The sequence below is a fragment of the Magnolia sinica genome, chromosome 18 (assembly GCF_029962835.1).
Source record: "Magnolia sinica isolate HGM2019 chromosome 18, MsV1, whole genome shotgun sequence".
In the NCBI taxonomy this organism is placed as follows: domain Eukaryota; kingdom Viridiplantae; phylum Streptophyta; class Magnoliopsida; order Magnoliales; family Magnoliaceae; genus Magnolia; species Magnolia sinica.
This window is the reverse complement of record NC_080590.1, coordinates 23,524,719-23,542,202: the sequence shown is the minus strand read 5'-3', so window position 1 is coordinate 23,542,202 and position 17,484 is coordinate 23,524,719. Positions and strand designations below refer to the sequence as shown.

General features: G+C 40.1%; 1 protein-coding gene across 4 annotated transcripts in view; it reads left to right on the top strand.

Annotated features, from left to right (window-relative positions):
- Nucleotides 1–17,484, top strand: part of LOC131232607 (mediator of RNA polymerase II transcription subunit 15a-like) — a 67,978-nt gene extending 50,494 nt beyond the window's left edge. For 2 of the 4 annotated variants that reach the window (XM_058228953.1, XM_058228952.1), the window contains exons 4-9: nt 2,435–2,558; nt 3,452–4,423; nt 5,423–5,493; nt 10,759–10,833; nt 11,029–12,204; nt 16,746–17,484. In XM_058228953.1, coding sequence (XP_058084936.1) covers nt 2,435–2,558; nt 3,452–4,423; nt 5,423–5,493; nt 10,759–10,833; nt 11,029–12,204; nt 16,746–17,210 — 2,883 coding nt within the window. In that variant the 3' untranslated portion in view covers nt 17,211–17,484. The remainder of the gene's footprint in view (nt 1–2,434; nt 2,559–3,451; nt 4,424–5,422; nt 5,494–10,758; nt 10,834–11,028; nt 12,205–16,745) is intronic. The other 2 variants (XM_058228956.1, XM_058228955.1) reach the window with 2 other exon arrangements.

Sequence of the window (17,484 nt, the reverse complement as noted above, 5' to 3'; positions counted from 1 at the left end):
AATTGAGCTTCTTCAAGGTGGAAATCCTTGAAAAAATCATGTATGATATGGTATTATGATCAATGAAATCAGGTCCTAAATAAAACCAAGTAGCTAACTCATATACTCAGATAAGGGATCCCCTTCCTGGGGACTTTTTAATCTAAATTTCATGAGATTTCAAAATCTTGATTTTTTTAGTTAGTTAGAACTTACATTGGAGCCTAGCAAGGGACTATGATTTCCACTTGTGATATTGTGATGTAAAATATGTTTGTATGATATTTGTTAGAACCTCATGAACAGTAACCAATTCTTGTAATTTCCGTATCTTGAGAATTTGGATATTAAGGATCTATCAAACCTGATCCTTGCCGTCTTAGATGCCCATGCTTGTCGTTGAACAATTTTATTTGATTATTTTTTGCACACTATTTAGAAGTTTGTTGTTCACTTGGCTTTTCCTTTTAACCATGATTAATGCGGGAGCATTTTCACATCGGGCTCGAGTGGGGTCGCTTGTGGGATGCAGGGGCACACTCGGGGTGGGTATGGTTCACGGAGGAGGTCTTGTGTTTGACACTCCTCACTGGGGGTGATTAATGCGCATTTCACACTAGGCTCGAGTGGGGTAGCGCGTGGGATGCGGGGACACACTCGAGGTGGGCGACCCATGTGATTTGGGGCCCACGAAGGGGGTTCGGCCGAGGTCCTAACCCATGCGATGTGGGGCCTGGGCTATGAGATAAGGGATTAATTCGCCATACTCTAACAATTCGAGCTTTTAAAGCAAATGGTTAATTGTCCTGCATCAATGATTCTATGTGATATCTATTTATCATGATGTTGTCTAATGCAAGCATGAAAGATTAAAAGAACCATCTGATGAATTTGTGGGGCCCCAATGCCCAATTTGCCGATCCTACGGTCCGTCCGGTAGGCCTCACATGTTAAGTTATGCTTAGAAATTTTAAGAGATTGGTATCCTTTGTATGGGTCTTGCTTGATTCTTTGAGGTCTTTATTTAGTAAATATTTAAAAGGATCTTTAAAGGTATTTTGAGTTATTATTGTTTTTTCATTTGAGAGATTTGAGTGTTAGAAGATTTTTAATAGGATATATTAATATATGGGGAAATTTAATAAGATAGAGATAAGAATAAAAGAGACTAAAAGGTCGGTGTGTGTGTAATAAAAAAAAGAGAGTTAGTTTTGGGAGAAAGTAGGCCAAATTCGTTTTTTTTTTTTTTTTTCCTGAGAGATGTGCAAAATGCGTTCTTTTGCTTGCCTTAAAAAATGCATTCTTCTCCTCTTCTTAGTGGGGGATCTTTAGTATGATGTACTAATGTTGTGGGAGATCTCGATCGGTGTTTTAAATATCGAATAGTGTGTAGCGTAGTGTTCAACCCTATGAAGCGTTAGGCATAAGCTACATATCGTGTAGTTTTTTTTAATGAACGTTGCACTTGGTTGCTCCAATTTCATGATATTCTACACCCAATTAGACTGATCAATAATGAAATTGAATAAAATTTCATGATATTTGGTGCAACTTGATGTAACAGGAAAGGGTAAAGATTAAGTATAAAGGTAAAGAAAGAGCAATGAAATTGATTTATACGTTTACTATATTATTTGTACTAAAAGTATTGAAAAGATTAACTAATTTTTATTGAAAATAGAAAAATGTAACAAATCATTGAAAACATTAATTGATTTAATTTTGTAGTGAAAAATGACTTGTAATGTGATCCACGTAGCTTGTAGTGTATGCAAATTATCATGTAGAGTAGGCTACACGCGACTTAAGCCATTTCTATGAGCTACATAGCATTAAGGCTATTCTATGCTATGTAGTGTAAAGCTACACGCTACATTGTGTAGCTACTTAAAACACTGATCTTAATAAGATAAGATGTAGATAAGAATTAGAGAATAAAAAGGAGGGAGAGATTTAGGTTCATATGCGTAATATTTTTTGTTCTTTTCTTATTATAGAATAGTTGAGTCGGTCTATATATGTATGTGTCTTTGTAGACTCTGTATGGCAATGAAGATTAGAAAAAAAAAAAGATAGAGCGAGTTTTGGGAGAAAGTATTCTCTTGCAGAGGGGGAAAAACTAATAAAACTAACCCTTTGAATTGTGGTGTGCACAAAATCCGTTCTTGTCCCCTTATTTTCTTTACATGCTGCCTGCATGGCTGTTTGCATTCTGTAATCTGACAATTATATTAAAAAGTGTAAGTGGCTTCAATGCTTTTATGTAGAAGATGCTATAGTCAGTCAGCATTCATGGTTGTTCATGCATAATATGATATTGCAATTTCTTCATGGTTCAAAATTATATTTTTATAGTCATCGGCATTTAGAGTTCTCCTCATAATTTTGTTAACTCCTCATTATGAACTAATTTAATTGGGTGATGTAAGTATTCTATATTTATTCTTTTTTACAGTCAGATTATCTGCGGAAAATAGCTATGAAGCTGCTTACAATGGAGATTAAATCTCAGCCTGCTGGTGCAATTAATTCCTTGCCATCAAATTCTGCTGGTGGGAACCAAAATCCCTCAGATCCAGGTAACAACACGAAAGGTCCATGCGGCTTTTATTTGATGTGATTAGTGCACAGCTATATGATGTGAATATTTTTTTTTGAAATCCTAGAGCAAAATTTTATTAAACAGAACAAGAAAGAGAACAGCACCAGATCCTTTCCCATATCATCATTATCAATTACTAGCTGGTTGATATCTCTGTCCTCAAAAGATGTAGACATATGCATTTGTTCTAGTCACAATGGGTCATCATCATCATCATCAAAGCCATATCCCAACTAACTGGGGGCAGCATCCTAGTTACAATGGGTAAAGTTAAATATTGTATATTGAGCAGTCAAGTCTGTTTTCGCCCAGTTATGGGTATCTTTTGGTTAGTCAAAAGGAAAAAGAGAAGATTTGAGAAGCGATTCTTATGGTGAGAGAATGAAGAAGATACGAATCATGGCACACATGCAAAGTATGCAAGATCCGGGCCATGTACTAGATGGCACTCAAATTGAACATTCATTGCCCCAAAAGTCATGATAATCCACTGATCAGGTGGGCCATATGTTGTACATTCGATACAGGACGTTAATGTTTTTCTTTCTAACTACCCACATTCTTCATAAAAGTGTACCCACCTAATGAGTGGTTTGGCTTGATTTATGATCCAGGGAATGTTCACAGTCAGACCCACATAATGATTGGGGATCTAGATAAGTGCTGTGATTCACCTTTTTGTTATCTCCTTGCGCAAATCTTCATTCAATTTCTCAATGAAAAGTCGAATCCATTACACCATTTTCTTTATTTGGAGTTCCTGTACATTTTATTGTTAGGTTCTTGGAAAGATGCATGTTCCTCTATTTCATTTCTAGAGAGTTGTTCAGCTAATTTATCATACCATTTGGGTTTCTAATCCTAAAACAGCACTGCACGGTATGCAATCACAAGTTCACAGCCCAGGTCAGCCATTATCAATGCCCTTGGCCAACCAGTCTCAATTACAAGAGCTGCTTTTACCCCAGAACCTACCAACTACTACAATACAAAGTTCCGCAAGCTTGCCACCTGCTCTGTCATCAATAACGGGAATAACTCGGAATGCCATATCCAACATCGTCGGCCAGGACTCCAACTTGCAAAACATATCTGGAATTTCGCAGAATTCTGTAAGTAATTCAATGGGTCAGGGAGTACAATCAAATATATTTACCATTTCACAGAGGCAGATGCAAGGAAGACCACAACAGGTTGTCTCCCTACAGCAGCAGCAGCAGCAGCAGTTAATTTACCAGCAGCAGCTTCAGCAGCAGCTTTTGAAGCAGAAGATGCAGCGGGGAAATATTCAGTCCAATCTCTTGCCATCAGACATGCAGCAACAACAGCCCCTTTTGGAGCCAAACCAAATGCAGCTCTCCCAATTGCCCCTAATGCAAATATCTTCTTCTGGTCTCACTTCAAGCCAGCCTACTCAGCAGACCCAACCTTCTTTAATGCAGTCAACTCAGCCTGGCCTTCGACAGAATCAACAGCCTGGACCATCTGTACTGCAGCAACAGTCAGTCCTTGGGCAACAACAGCAAACACCAGTTTCTCAGCAGCCAATCTTACCTTCACAGCAGCAGCAACAGCTGACAGGGCAGCAACCAAGTTCAGGAAACATGCAACAGAATCAACTTCTTGGGCAGCAAAACAGCATCTCAGACATATCGCAGCAGCAGAAACCGAGGCTTCTTGGCCAGCAGAATAATCTTTCTAATATGCAGCAGCTGAATTCATTACAACAGGAAATGCAGCAAAGGATGCAAACACCAGGTTCCTTGCTTCCACCTCAGAATGCAATCGAGCAGCGGAAGCAAACTTTTCAGTCACAAAGAGGGCTTCCAGAAGCCCCATCATGTAAGTCACTTTGTATAGCATTTTGGTTTTGATTGTATGCTATTGTTTATATTGCTTGCTCCATACCCTCTCGGCTGAATCATCTGTAGTGTCAGGTGTCAAAATGGGAAAACACCATCGATTGTTGCAAGAGGTGTTTTCTTGTATTTCATTATTATTATATTTGTTGTTGCTATTTGAGACATCTCTGTCCTTCAGTTGTTGTGGCTAGAGTGCCCTTTTTGAAACTCAACAAGTTATCCCTTCAATAACAAACATTTAGGACCGAAGCAAACACAAGAAGATGCTTATCTTTGCTCATGGTATATGCTCCATAACCTATTTTATCCTTTACCTAGGATTGCTTTGAAAGTATACCCTGGTCACAAATACGAAACAGTTTGATTTGTCAGGATTTATTAGAATCTAAGGTTACTCTTATGTTGCTAGGTGAGTTTGCATGAGAACACTTGTCACAATAATTGGAATTGCATCTACTTCCTGTTATGTACATTTTTGGTCCAAGTCTACCAAGTGCATCTGGCTGATGACTTAAAGATGGTGGTGTCTTTTTGGTATTCTTGATGTATCCTGATCCAGTTCTGTATCCCGAAATGTTTCTTTGCCCTTTCTTTGAATAAAATGTTGATGTTTCTTAAGAAAACAAATATGATGTGGAAAACTGTGTTATTTAATCATTTCAACCTCTTTCTATTTTGCACAAGAAGATCCCTCCCTGATGTTCTGCTTGCTTTCCTTTTTAATTTTGGTTAGAAAACTAGATTGATCTTTGTTCTCGTGGTTGATTTTAATTTCTCCACCTGGGTTGAATGCACTCCCTGTGGTTCGTTATGCCTCCTTTGTGCTTATTCAGATAATCTTTTCATGTTACATTAGTTCTAAAAGTCTGCAGAAATTTCCATTTCTTGACTTAACAAGCTTCCTGACGTACCTCTGGAAAGAATGATATTTAACTCCTATCTGTTTATTTGTCAACTACTATTTTTTGCTTCTTTGCAGCATCAATGGACTCCACAGCACAGACAGGGCATACAGATGTTGTTGATTGGCAAGAAGAGATCTATCAGAAGGTATTTCTCACCACTTCTCTTATTTAAATTTAATTTGTAATTCGTTTAGTCATGTTCCTTGATGTGATCTTCAGTTTCTTGACAGAATTACTTAATAGTCATCTTTCATTTTGTATTTTTCTCAAACACCTTATTCCATTTTGGGGACAACTTTTATTTTATTTTCTTTATTGCAATTGTATGATTTTAGTGTTGTCTTCTGTAAGTGATGCATATGGGCGTCTACTGGTTTCTAGGGCATCATGTGTCCTTCGTTCTTTGTCTGGTTACTTGAAGGTTTCATGGGACCTACAATTTAATAGCTTCCTCACATATTTTCTTTGCAAATTTTAACAGTAATATTTGCGTGTATCATGCTAAGAATTGCCACATAGTTGCCTGGAATGTCGCACTGGTAAAAGTACGCAGAAAAATCAGACATGACTATGGAATACTGCAATCGAAAGCTCTGAATATTCATGGTTGAAAGATTCATGGATGTGACATTGTGTCTTGATTTATTTTAATTGTTAGTTTACATAATAAATTGTTTTATGGGTTGCATGAAAGAAGTATATTTTCCAGGGTTTCTAAAAAAGTCAAATTTTATTTGAAGTTACTACAAAAGGAGTAAGTATTAAATGCTTTTTGGTCAATGCTAATGCTCTGAGGTCAGTCAACCTCTCATCATATGGTTACTACAATGGCATCTTCTTTCTTCTCTCTCTCTCTCTCTCTCTCTCTCTCTCTCTCTCTCTCTCTTTCGGGATAATTGATAAATTTATTAAAAGAGCCAAAAGACTCAAGGGAGAACGAAGAAAGTAGTAAAAAACAAAAAAAAGAAAAGAAAAAAGAAACAACCCCAAGGGTTAAGAACCACACTCTTAGATGCAAAAACAACTTCCTGACTTTGGACCCTAGGGGCTCACATCTAAACCTTAAACATCTTTCATTTCTCTCCAACCAAATACACCACAAGATTGCCAACAAAGCGAGACACCAATTCCACCTTTCTTTGGAATTGAGCCCCCCTACGTCTGGGTGTCCCATATCGGTTACGTATTGGCCGTAACGGCCGATACGTATTGGTAACGGTGGTACCCGTTACGCGATTCGGGGCTGTATCGGCCATTCCTCTTTTTTGTACCCGTATCGGCCGATATGGGCCCGTTACGGGCATAACGGCCGTTACTGACCCGTAAAGGCTGTTACGGGCAAAACAATAAAAAGGAAAAAAATTACATACCTTTTCTTTCTTTCTTCTTCTTCCTCTTCTTCTTCTTCTCGGACTACTGTGGCTGCGGCCGTAGCTTCTTCTTCTTCTTCTCTCTCTCTCTCTCTCCTTTCCCTCATTTCTTTTCGTTTCCCTCTCTTTTCTTTTTCATTCCCGGCATCGAAAATGGAATGGACCGCGTGGCTATGAGCTGCGGCCCTGCTGCAGCTTCTTTCTTCTTCTTCTTCTTCTTCTTCTTCTCTCTCTCTCTCTCTCTCTCTCTCTCTCTCTCTCTTTTCTTTTCGGTTTCCCTCTCTTCTTTTTCATTTCCAGCGTCGAAATCGGAATGGACTGCGTGGCTGTTTCACAGCCACACACTTATTATTATTATTATTATTTTTTGTGTTCTGCGGTGCACGCTGAACAGTGCACTTGCACTGTTTTGTTACACGGTCCGCTGTAATGTTTATTTTCCATCTAACCTGTTAATTAGGTTACACTGACGTGGATGAAGGGAAAACACACATGTCAGCTTGATCTAAAACTTTTGTAGCCCCCAATAAATTTTTAATGGTGGACGTTTAATTATTGTTGTTTATTATGCTACGGTCCACCTGAGCTTTGGATCTCCCTCATTTTTGGGCTCATGTCCTAAAAGTATTTGGCAAAATGGATGGACAGTGTGGATATAACACATTCATCAAGGTGGGGCCTAAAAAACTTTGACACTCGTGTACTACACTTCACAATCCGAGTCCCGCCTAATTCGGGCCCTTAAAAAATTCTACACAAGACATGTATTAACTTAAAATTTACCAATTAAATTATGAACTATAGATGCTAACTCACAATGCCAAAATCAAATTGTTTGAATAGTTATAATTGTTAATTTGTGGACGCTTATTTTTTAAAATAGGGCCTTTTAATTTTTTTCATGATTCACTATCCAATAAATGTCCACCAATTTATAAGTGGGATAATGCCAATAAATTGCATGAATTTGAGGCTGATTTGGGGCATGGATTAGTCTTCCAAGTCAGCTCCAAATTGGCAACACCATCTACCTGAATTTAATTTCATTTTTTTAAAAAAAACTATTGGGAGAAACGATATCAAATTGTTAAGTATATAAATTATATATTTAGAAAATTAAATATATGAATTTTGTAGTCAAATTCAGGTTATCTAGTTCATAAATTCATCAGACAGTCCGATATAACTTCTCACCAAAGAGTGGACCGTTACACCACCATAAACATGTTTCAATTTATAAATGAATGCATATTTGAAATGCTTAGAATATTCCGGATTTAATCTATATATATATTGGCAAAAAAAAAATTTTGCGTCGTTACGGGCCGTTACGCCCCCGTATCCATATCGGTTTCGGAGGGCATCGTTACGCCAACCAATACCGATACGGGACACCTTGCCCTACGTGCCAAGATAAAAAGAGCTCCTTCATGGAGTTCGGCATTACCCGTTGCACCTTGAAAGTGGAGAGAATGCTATCCCACATTCCTTTGGCATAAGGACAACTTATGAAGAGATGCACCACTGATTCCTTTTCCTTCATACACAAAAGGTAGACATTAAGCAAGATCATCCCCCTTATGGAGGTTATCCATTGCCAAAATCCTGTTTCTACCCATGAGCCAGGCAAAAACTGCCACCTTCGGAGGGGCTTGATGTCGCCAAATAATCGCATTTGAGACCATCTGATGCCCAGGCCCGAATCGTGAATTACATCGAGAAAAGACTGCATCATAAAACTGCTCGATATATCCTTTAACTAGAATGGCTCATCGGGGCCACCGCGTTGGGGCAAAAACCTTCCAGAAGAGAGATCAACCTTGCATCTCAATCTCATCTTTGGATAAATTGTGGTAAGGGCACACCACCGATATTCTAGGTGGAGAAGCAATCAGCGATCGAGATAGACTGGTTTGGACGCAACCTCACAATTCGGGGAAAGTAGGATTTGAGGGAGGCCTACTAATGCAGGACAACTAACCACTTGCTCTAAAAGTTCGAATTGATAGAGCATGGTGAATCAATCCCTTTATCTCATAGCCCAAGCCTTGCATCCCATGGGTTAGGTCCTCAGCCGAACCCCCCTTGTGGGCCCCACATCACACGAGCCACCCGCCTCACACGGGCTGCCCACCCCGAGTGTGCCCCTGCTTCCCGCAGGCCACCACTCAAGCCTGGTGTGAAAATGCCCCTGCATTACCTTCCCTATCCAAATGTCATCTCAAAAACTCAAACTTTTTGCTGCTGCAAACTGACACTCCAATCTTAGGGAGAACTTTGTAAGCTATTCAAGCAATAGATCTCCAGCAAAGGGAGGCTCTGTACATTGATGAATCCTTGATTCATCTTCCTGAGCTTGCCACACTATTCTTGCCAGCGATGACCTTTCGCCACAAGTTATCCTCATCCACCCCAAATCTCTGAACCCATTTTCTTAGCAGAGCAGAATTGACCTCCTCCAGGTTCCTGATACCAGCCCCACCTTTGTTCAAAGGTCTACAGACTTCCTCCCAATTAAGAAGAAGAAACTTTCATTGCCGGGCTCCCCCTTGCTAGAGGAAATTATGCATCTTATCAATCCTTAGGAGTATTGATTTCCCTCTCCATAATTCCATCTCCACTTGTTAAGTGGAAAACGGAAGCCCACGGATGCTCTCTCAGCCTAAGTTTTCAACCTGGTGATCTGCATATTGCGCCAGACCTGATGCACAACCCTTGTATGACAATGTTTCAAGGTGCATGTGTGCTTAACAAAGATGCTTTCTTTAATTCTTTATGCCCTATCCTAGTTTGCTTTAACCTCAAGCCCTCCCTTCTATCTTTTTAAAGAGTTTATGGCATGTAGTTACGCAACATGTGCACCTGTTTTCCTCTATGGATATGCAGAGAACTTATCAATCATATGCATGCATCATCTGTGTCCATGTGTTACATGCATTGTTTGGAGTATCCCTGATATTATCAAAATATTCCTGATATTATCCGCAAGTCCAGCTCGGCGATACCGATAACACTGGTAGTCTCAGAAATTCTAGGTATTGGCGATGTATCACTAAGTATCGCCAATGTATTGTGAATATTTTCGACTGTGTAAATTCCAAGTGTCAGTTGTATTGCCAGCGTATTGGCGATATTTTGATAATATTGCCAATGTATCAACATAGCCGAAAATATGTTTATTAAAAAAATTCATTTAAATTTTTTTATAGGCACGTGTTTGTATGCGTTGTTCAAATCTTCAATGATAATATCGATCATATCGCGATATTATCGTTATCACAACGTGGGCGATATTGAGACCACAATCTTTCATTTCCTTTCTAGTTGTCGATAATTTCTCGGCGAAATATCGTGTGTTGTCGATAGTTGGATGGATAGATGGGATGGTTGGATTGGTTTTTTATGACAACACATGCTTTTAGGTCCCCATTAAATGAAAACCTATTATGTATGCATTCTTTTTGCAAATTTTTTATTCCTAAATATGCAAATGTGTATTTTAGTTTCTTCTGAAGTTTCACTGAAAATTTTCACCATTTTCCCCATGTTTCCCCAATGCTTTCTTGCATTTCCGGTTATCGGTGATATTATCAACGATATCGATATTGTTTCTGTAGCCTCGGCCAGCAAAACTTGTAGTGAAACCGATACTTCAAACATTAGCATGTTTCCCACCATGGATGGTCTGCTGTCTGAAAATCTTTCAAGTTGGACAATATTCCAGTTTATTTCATGGCATGGATGGACCAACAAAAGATAATGGGCCTTATGGGCGAGTGTCCATATTTTATGAGAGAAAAAAAAGAACATTTGGAACATCCAATCCTAGTCACCCATCCCATGAACTCTTGAATACCAAAGTCCATATTTTGGTTGCACATGCTGATCTTTTTTTCTTTTTTCTTTTTCGTCATTCATTTCTATTAATCCCTATCCATGTATTTGGGGTGTCTTTTCTCTATGGTACCTTAAAGACGTGGAGCCTTTACCGTGAAGAATTTAGTTGATTTTTTTTTTTTTAATTTTTATTTTCATTGCAGATTAAATCCATGAAGGAACTGTACTTCCCGGAACTGAATGAAATGTACCAGAAGATCAACCTGAAATTCCAGCAGGTGCTACTGCCTTTTTTTTCCCCCCTTCTAAATTCATCATCAAAATGCTTCAAGTTCATTATCCAACAAATAGACACTATGAAGTGATGGTGATGGGCCAAACTATTCTCTTCTCCTGACACATTTAATGTCTTTTTTTTTGGATGATTAGGTTTTGTTATCCTGTTGATATCTGTTTCTTTTTATTGTGTATAGAATGATGCACTCCTCCAACAGCCGGAGCAGCAAGAGCAATTCGAGAGACTCAGATATTTTAAGAACCTATTAGAGCGCATGATAACATTCTTACAGTTGCCCAAAAGTAATATTCCAATTGGTTTCAAGGATAAGCTGCCCCAATATGAGAAACAAATCATTGGTATTCTCAGTTCTCACAGGCTAAAAAAACCTGGCATGCCACAGCAGCAAGGGCAGCAACAACCACTCCAGCAGCCTGGTGGTCAATCACACTCGATGACGCAGCAGCTGCAATCTCATATCCCACAGTTGCAGCAGCATGACAACCATGTCAACCAGATGCAGCCAATGAACTTACAGCCTTCTATGACATCGTTGCAGCCAGGTGCTGTGACAGGTTTGCAGCATGGATCCATGCCTTTATGTACACATTTGGGGGTTCCTGCAACAGAGCAGAGCATGATAAATGCTCTTCAGCTCAGTTCAAATCTGGATTCGACGTCACGGAATGCGATGAGTGGCATGGTGGGGTACCTACAGCAGAACACTGTCAATGCAGCCCAACAGGCTAACATCAACACATTATCGCAGAGTGGTCCAAGTGCTTTGCAGCCTAATATGAATCTCCTTCAAAAAAATTCTAATATGATCCAGCAACAGCACCTGAAAAAGGAACAGCTGATGCAAACACTACAATTAAAGCAACAACAGTGGAAGCAACAGATGCACCAACAGTTAATGCAGCAGCTAAAGATGGGAGCTCCTTTTCCTATATCTTCACCTCAAAATTTTCAAGCCCAATCGCCTCAATTTTTTCAGCATTCTTCTCCACAGATTGACCAGCGGACTTTGCTAGCATCCATTCCGAAGTCTGCAACACCTATACAATCTGCAAACTCACCCTTCATCATTCCTCCTTCCACGCCCTTAACCCCATCTCCTTTACAAGGGGACCCTGAGAAACAGCAGTCTTCTGGTATTTCATCGAACTTGAATGCTGGAAATATGGGACATCAACAAACTGCCATTGGCCTAATCCAAGCTCAATCCCTTGCAATCGGTACACCTGGCATCTCAACATCCCCCTTGCTCGCTGAGTTCAGCAGCCCGGATGGCAATCAAGGCAGTGCACCCATGGCTTTATCTGGCATGTCAAGCACAACAGAGCGGCCACTGGAGGGTTTATTTAAAGCGGTTAGTCACCTTTCTTAGTTAATATTTGGATTGTCACTTCTATTTCATAAATTTTGATTAGAAACACAGTAAACGTCTTGATTTAATGCCCCCCTACCTGTTTTGATTGACAGCTTGCATTTGGCTTCTTTCCCACTGCAAACGTCATTCACTTTTGCACGCATCACATATTTTGGTGGAAGAATTTGTCCAAGAGCCGTGGATAACCACTGTAGCCTCCAGCCTTGAGTTTGTGCAAGTAGGGCCGATGGCTATGTGATCCAGACCATTGATCCGATGGGGCCTACCATCGATGGTCTATCCCTTAATTGCACAAAGCAGGACCATGGTAGTTGCCTTTGAAATAGGAATCCAAGCACCTTGGAATCGTCTGCATTGCATGCACACAGGCATGCATGGGCATACACACATGCATACAGATATACATACATATGAAGGAGGCAGCTAATTCACTGTCCAACTGGTGGATAATTTCCATCATGTATGTGTGTGCGTCGTCCAACCTGTCCAAAAGATTGGACCCCACCATGAGGATCACTTTATGCAAAAATCAGCCGAAGCACTCATCAAGTGGGCCACACCTATATTCTTATTGTTTTAGTGGCTATCCATTGTTTCTATGGTGTGACCCATTTGATGAGTGAATCAGGCCTTTTTTTCTCCTCAAGGTGATCCTGATTGTGGGCCACTCATCAAGCTAAGTTTTCCTCAAGATGATCCTCATTGTGGGACCAACTTATTGGATGCGTTGGATGTCTCACACACTTGCACTCACACCCACTGACACACGGGAAGGGGTAGGGGTATGCTATTTTGTGTGTAGCATACACTACACGTTCTGTAGCATGTAGCGTAGGTAGTTTGTGCTGCTGTGGAAGTAGGTTGGAAAGCTTAAACACATAAGCTTAAGCACAAAAGTTGATGACTCAATTCTCCTCACATGTGGCAATGATGTACAGCTATCCATACCATCCAAACTATGTTCTCTTTTTGTTGATAGAACATGTCTAGAATCACAACTATCAACCAATCATGTCCACCAATAGAACTATGCTGAGTGTTCAATTAAAGAGTTACAACCATTTTTAAATGGTGTAAAACTAACATAGTAGGGTAACTCATAAAAGCAGCTACTTTTGGTTTCCCTCTTTCAAAGTCCTTTTTTGAAAGGACTATTCCCTTTTTTGTTGAAAGCCTTATTCCCTCTTTCGAAACCCCTCTTTGATTCTCACAATCCATACAATGATTAAAAACAAAAATTTAGAGAATCAATCGACCCTACGAGACCACTTCGATAAATTTTGAGCATTGGAGCCCAAATAAAGGAAAAGATGGATTTTCCATGACTGTTGAGCTGAAGTTTTTTTTTTTTTTTTTTTTTTAAATTTTTAATTTTAAAGCTAAAAAGAGGCAGGTTCTTCCCCTTAAACTCTGATAATGAGTTTTATTTAATTGTGGATGTAGATTTGAGGTTTTTGTTTGGCAATTTCCCCCCTTTTGGGAGGTGAGTGCCTATTCAATATTGTAGAATTTGCTTGCTCTACAACAATTTGTTTTGTGGGGCTTACTGTGGTGTGTGAATGGTATGGCATCCAAGCCATCCAATCCATCATGTAGGCCGCCACGTTATGTTGGTCGTTTTTGAGCTGTTGTCATTGTTTTCTATCGTTTGGCCATGTAATGATTGGATAAGTCTAATTTCTTTCTCTGTGGTTGCTGTCCATTGTTTTCTATTAACTGGCCCAGCGTCCAACCCGTCCAGTGCAGTAGGATTGATCCAACCATCTGGGCCACCAGGCTACAGTGGAGGGTGACTGTCCATTGTTTTCTATGGTGTCCCTCATGATGATTGGATATCCCTAATTTCCACGGCATCCCATCATCACAGTTGGGTTCACTTAATCCGTGGGTTGGATGGCATGCATAGCTAGACATGGTGGGGGCTGCAGTTGCATAACTTATACTTGGCTAATTTTCATTTTTCTTCACTAGAACTACAAAAAGGATTGTGTATATTTATTTGTTCATGCTATTTGTTTCCATTGAAAATAAAACTTGTTAATATGATTGGTTTTGGCTTGAATATAAGTAGGTTTGCTTTTGATAACTTGTTTTGAACATGCTTTTGCTTGAACAATGAAGCATTTCCTTTTTCTTTTCTCTAGGTCACATGTCTTCTTTGCTATTTTCTATATTTATTTTTACTATGTACCGTATTTTTCCTATTATTTAAATTAAAAAGCAGATACAAGGTCACCTTGTGTTGGTGCAGGGGTTATACTTATTTTTTATCATCACAACCTACGACCAGTGATGTTTTGGATATTAGGGGCTGTTTGGCATCTTTACTAATAAGAGTTTATTTGCTTATTGTAAAAAAATAAGCTCTTATTTTGAAAATAAACTGTTTGGTAAATCTCTAATTTTACCACTTATTTTATTTTTTAGAAACTAGCAAAAAAGCTCTTAAAAAAATACGTGATGGGAGGTCACTTTTTCTTTAAGAGCTATTTGGCTTAAGTGGGGCTAATTTTTAGACATGACTTTTTAAGTAATTCCCATCTTGCCCTCTTCTCTTCTCTTTACAATATCTCTAAGGTGGGCCACATGATGAATGACCCATATTGAAGGTGGGCTCCACATGATGAATGGTCCACATCAAGATGGGCCCACATAATGCACGTTCACATCAAAGGCGGGCCCCACATGATGGACGATCCACATCAAGTGGGGCCACCCAATGGATGGTCCACATTAAAGGTGGGACCCACATGATGGATGGTGGACATTGAAGGTGGGACCACATGATGGAAGGTTGACATCAAAGGTGGGCCCACATGATAAATGACCCATATTGAAGGTTGGGCCCCACATGATGGACAATCCACAGCAAAGGTGGGATCCACATGATGGATGGTAGACATCAAAGTTGGGTCCCATATGATGGATGGCCCACATCAAAATGTGGCCCCGCATAGACTATCCACATCAAGTGGGCCCCACATGATGGACGCTCCATAGCAATGGTGAGACCCACATGATGGATGGTGGACATCAAATGTAGGCCTGTACGATTAATATCAAAGGCGGGCCTGCATGATGGATGACCCACATCAAAGCGCAGCCCAACATGGACCATTCATGTTAAGTGGGCCCCACTTGATGGACGGTCCACATCTCGAAGGTGGGACCCACATGATGGATGACCCATATTGAAGGTGGGGCCCCACATAAGGAATGGTCCACATCAAAGTGTGGCCCCTTGTGATAGGCAGTCAACATCAAGTGGGCCCCACCTAATGGACGGTCCCCATCCAAGGTCTTGCATGATGGATGGCCCATATCCAAAGTGGCCCAACATGATGGATGATCCACATAGAAGGTGTGCCGCACATGATGGATGGTGGACATCAAAAGCAGGCCCCACTCGTTGCACAACCCACTTCGAAGGTGGGACCCACACAACGTACACATCAACTGTGGACTCTACATGATGGGTAGTAGAAATTGAGGGGCCCCACATAAAGGACAATTAGCATTGATGGTGGGCCCCACATGATGGATGACCTACATCAAGGTGGGCCCCACATAATAGACGGTCCATGTCAAAGGTCAACTCCTAATGATGAATGGTTCACATCCAAGACAGGCCTCGCATGATGGACAACCCACTTTGAAGGTTTGGCTTAGGTGGACTCCATATGATGGGTGATCCACATCCAATGTCCATAATGGACTGCCCAATTGTCTTTAAACATGAAGATTGTAGCCATCCATTCTTTTGCCATTTGGGGCACAGTCAATCTATGGTGAGATACACCAAAACAACCGTCCCGATCGCTCTTATAATGGATTTGTTGTAATCTTGAAAAATGACATCAACTATCCCATTAAAAAAAAGCTATTATTTAAACATTTTATCTAAACGTGCTTATTTCAAATAAGCGTTGTTTTTTTTTTTTAAAAATAAAATTAAAACATGATTTTATCAAACGGGCTTATTTAAAACAAGAGCTCGAACAAAAAGAACTTATTAGAGTAGCTTTTATTTGAAAAGCTCTTATTAGATTAGAGTAGAGATGCCAAGAGAGCCCTTAGTGTTTCAGCTATACACTGTGCACGATGTTAAATATTTGGGCACTGTTTATTTTTGCTTATATTTCGTTCTATTTGGCTTGGTAGCCCATTTAGTGGTTATCTGGTTGAAATCTGCCTTGTCTTTAATGAAATCGTCGTGCAGCCAAGTATTATATATGAATTATGTCTCTTTAGCTGTTACCTGCTTTCATCGTGTATGTACCTTATCATAATTCTGCAGCTAGTAGACGACAGATATGGATGATTGTTAGGCCTGTTGCAAAGCCCATCCCTAACGGTTCCTACTTGAATATCCCTTCTCAGATCTATGATGATACTGCATTTATTGAATTTGGGATCTGCCAGTGGATCATATTATCGATTCGATGTTTCACTCCCAGAAGTTGATCAAACTTATGATGCACACTTACACCAATGATAATAGTATGTGTTTTGGAATGCAGGATGGAATGGCACCCTATTACGTTGTTTACCGTGGGAGGGTTCCGGAGATTTATGCATCGAGGCCTTTATGCCAGGATCAAGTTCATCAATTCGGTGGTTCCAGCTTCCATGGGTTTTCATCACTAGATGAAGCTATTGAGGCTTGGTGTGACTTCACCGGCAAGCGTTCACCATTGACAGTTGAGCCGCCTACTCAACATCATCCGCAAGCAGTTCTGTCCAGTAACAACTCTGACCGGAATACGAATCAACCCTTTGTTTGTGCTGAGACATACCTTGTACCACAGGAGATTTCCACGGCCCCATTTGGTGGTTTGGATTTTCCGGCCGTTAATGTACTGGAGCAGACTGTTGGGACGGTGTCTCACCGCCGTCCGTATAATCGCAATGTGAGTCTGATGTTTGTAGTGCTGGTAGGAGTCGCACTCCTTTTGGTGTCCATATACATGATTGTCGACAGCTAGTGGGCATGTGTCGGATCCAAGTTTTTTTAGTGAGCTTCTTCTGGGGGTCCCTCCACTCCATCCTTTGGAAGACTATATGGGGGAGATCGTTTTTTAAAGTATTCTGATAGGGGTTGCAGGTGAGTAAAAGGTGTAGATGTTTTTAATTTTTTGGACAAATTGACATGGGTATGCTAGCTTTCAGATCCATCTCAAGTAGATGCATCAAATTGGGATGGAGCATAGGAAATGGAAAACAATATGTGATGATGTGGCCCACTTTTTTTTCTTTTTT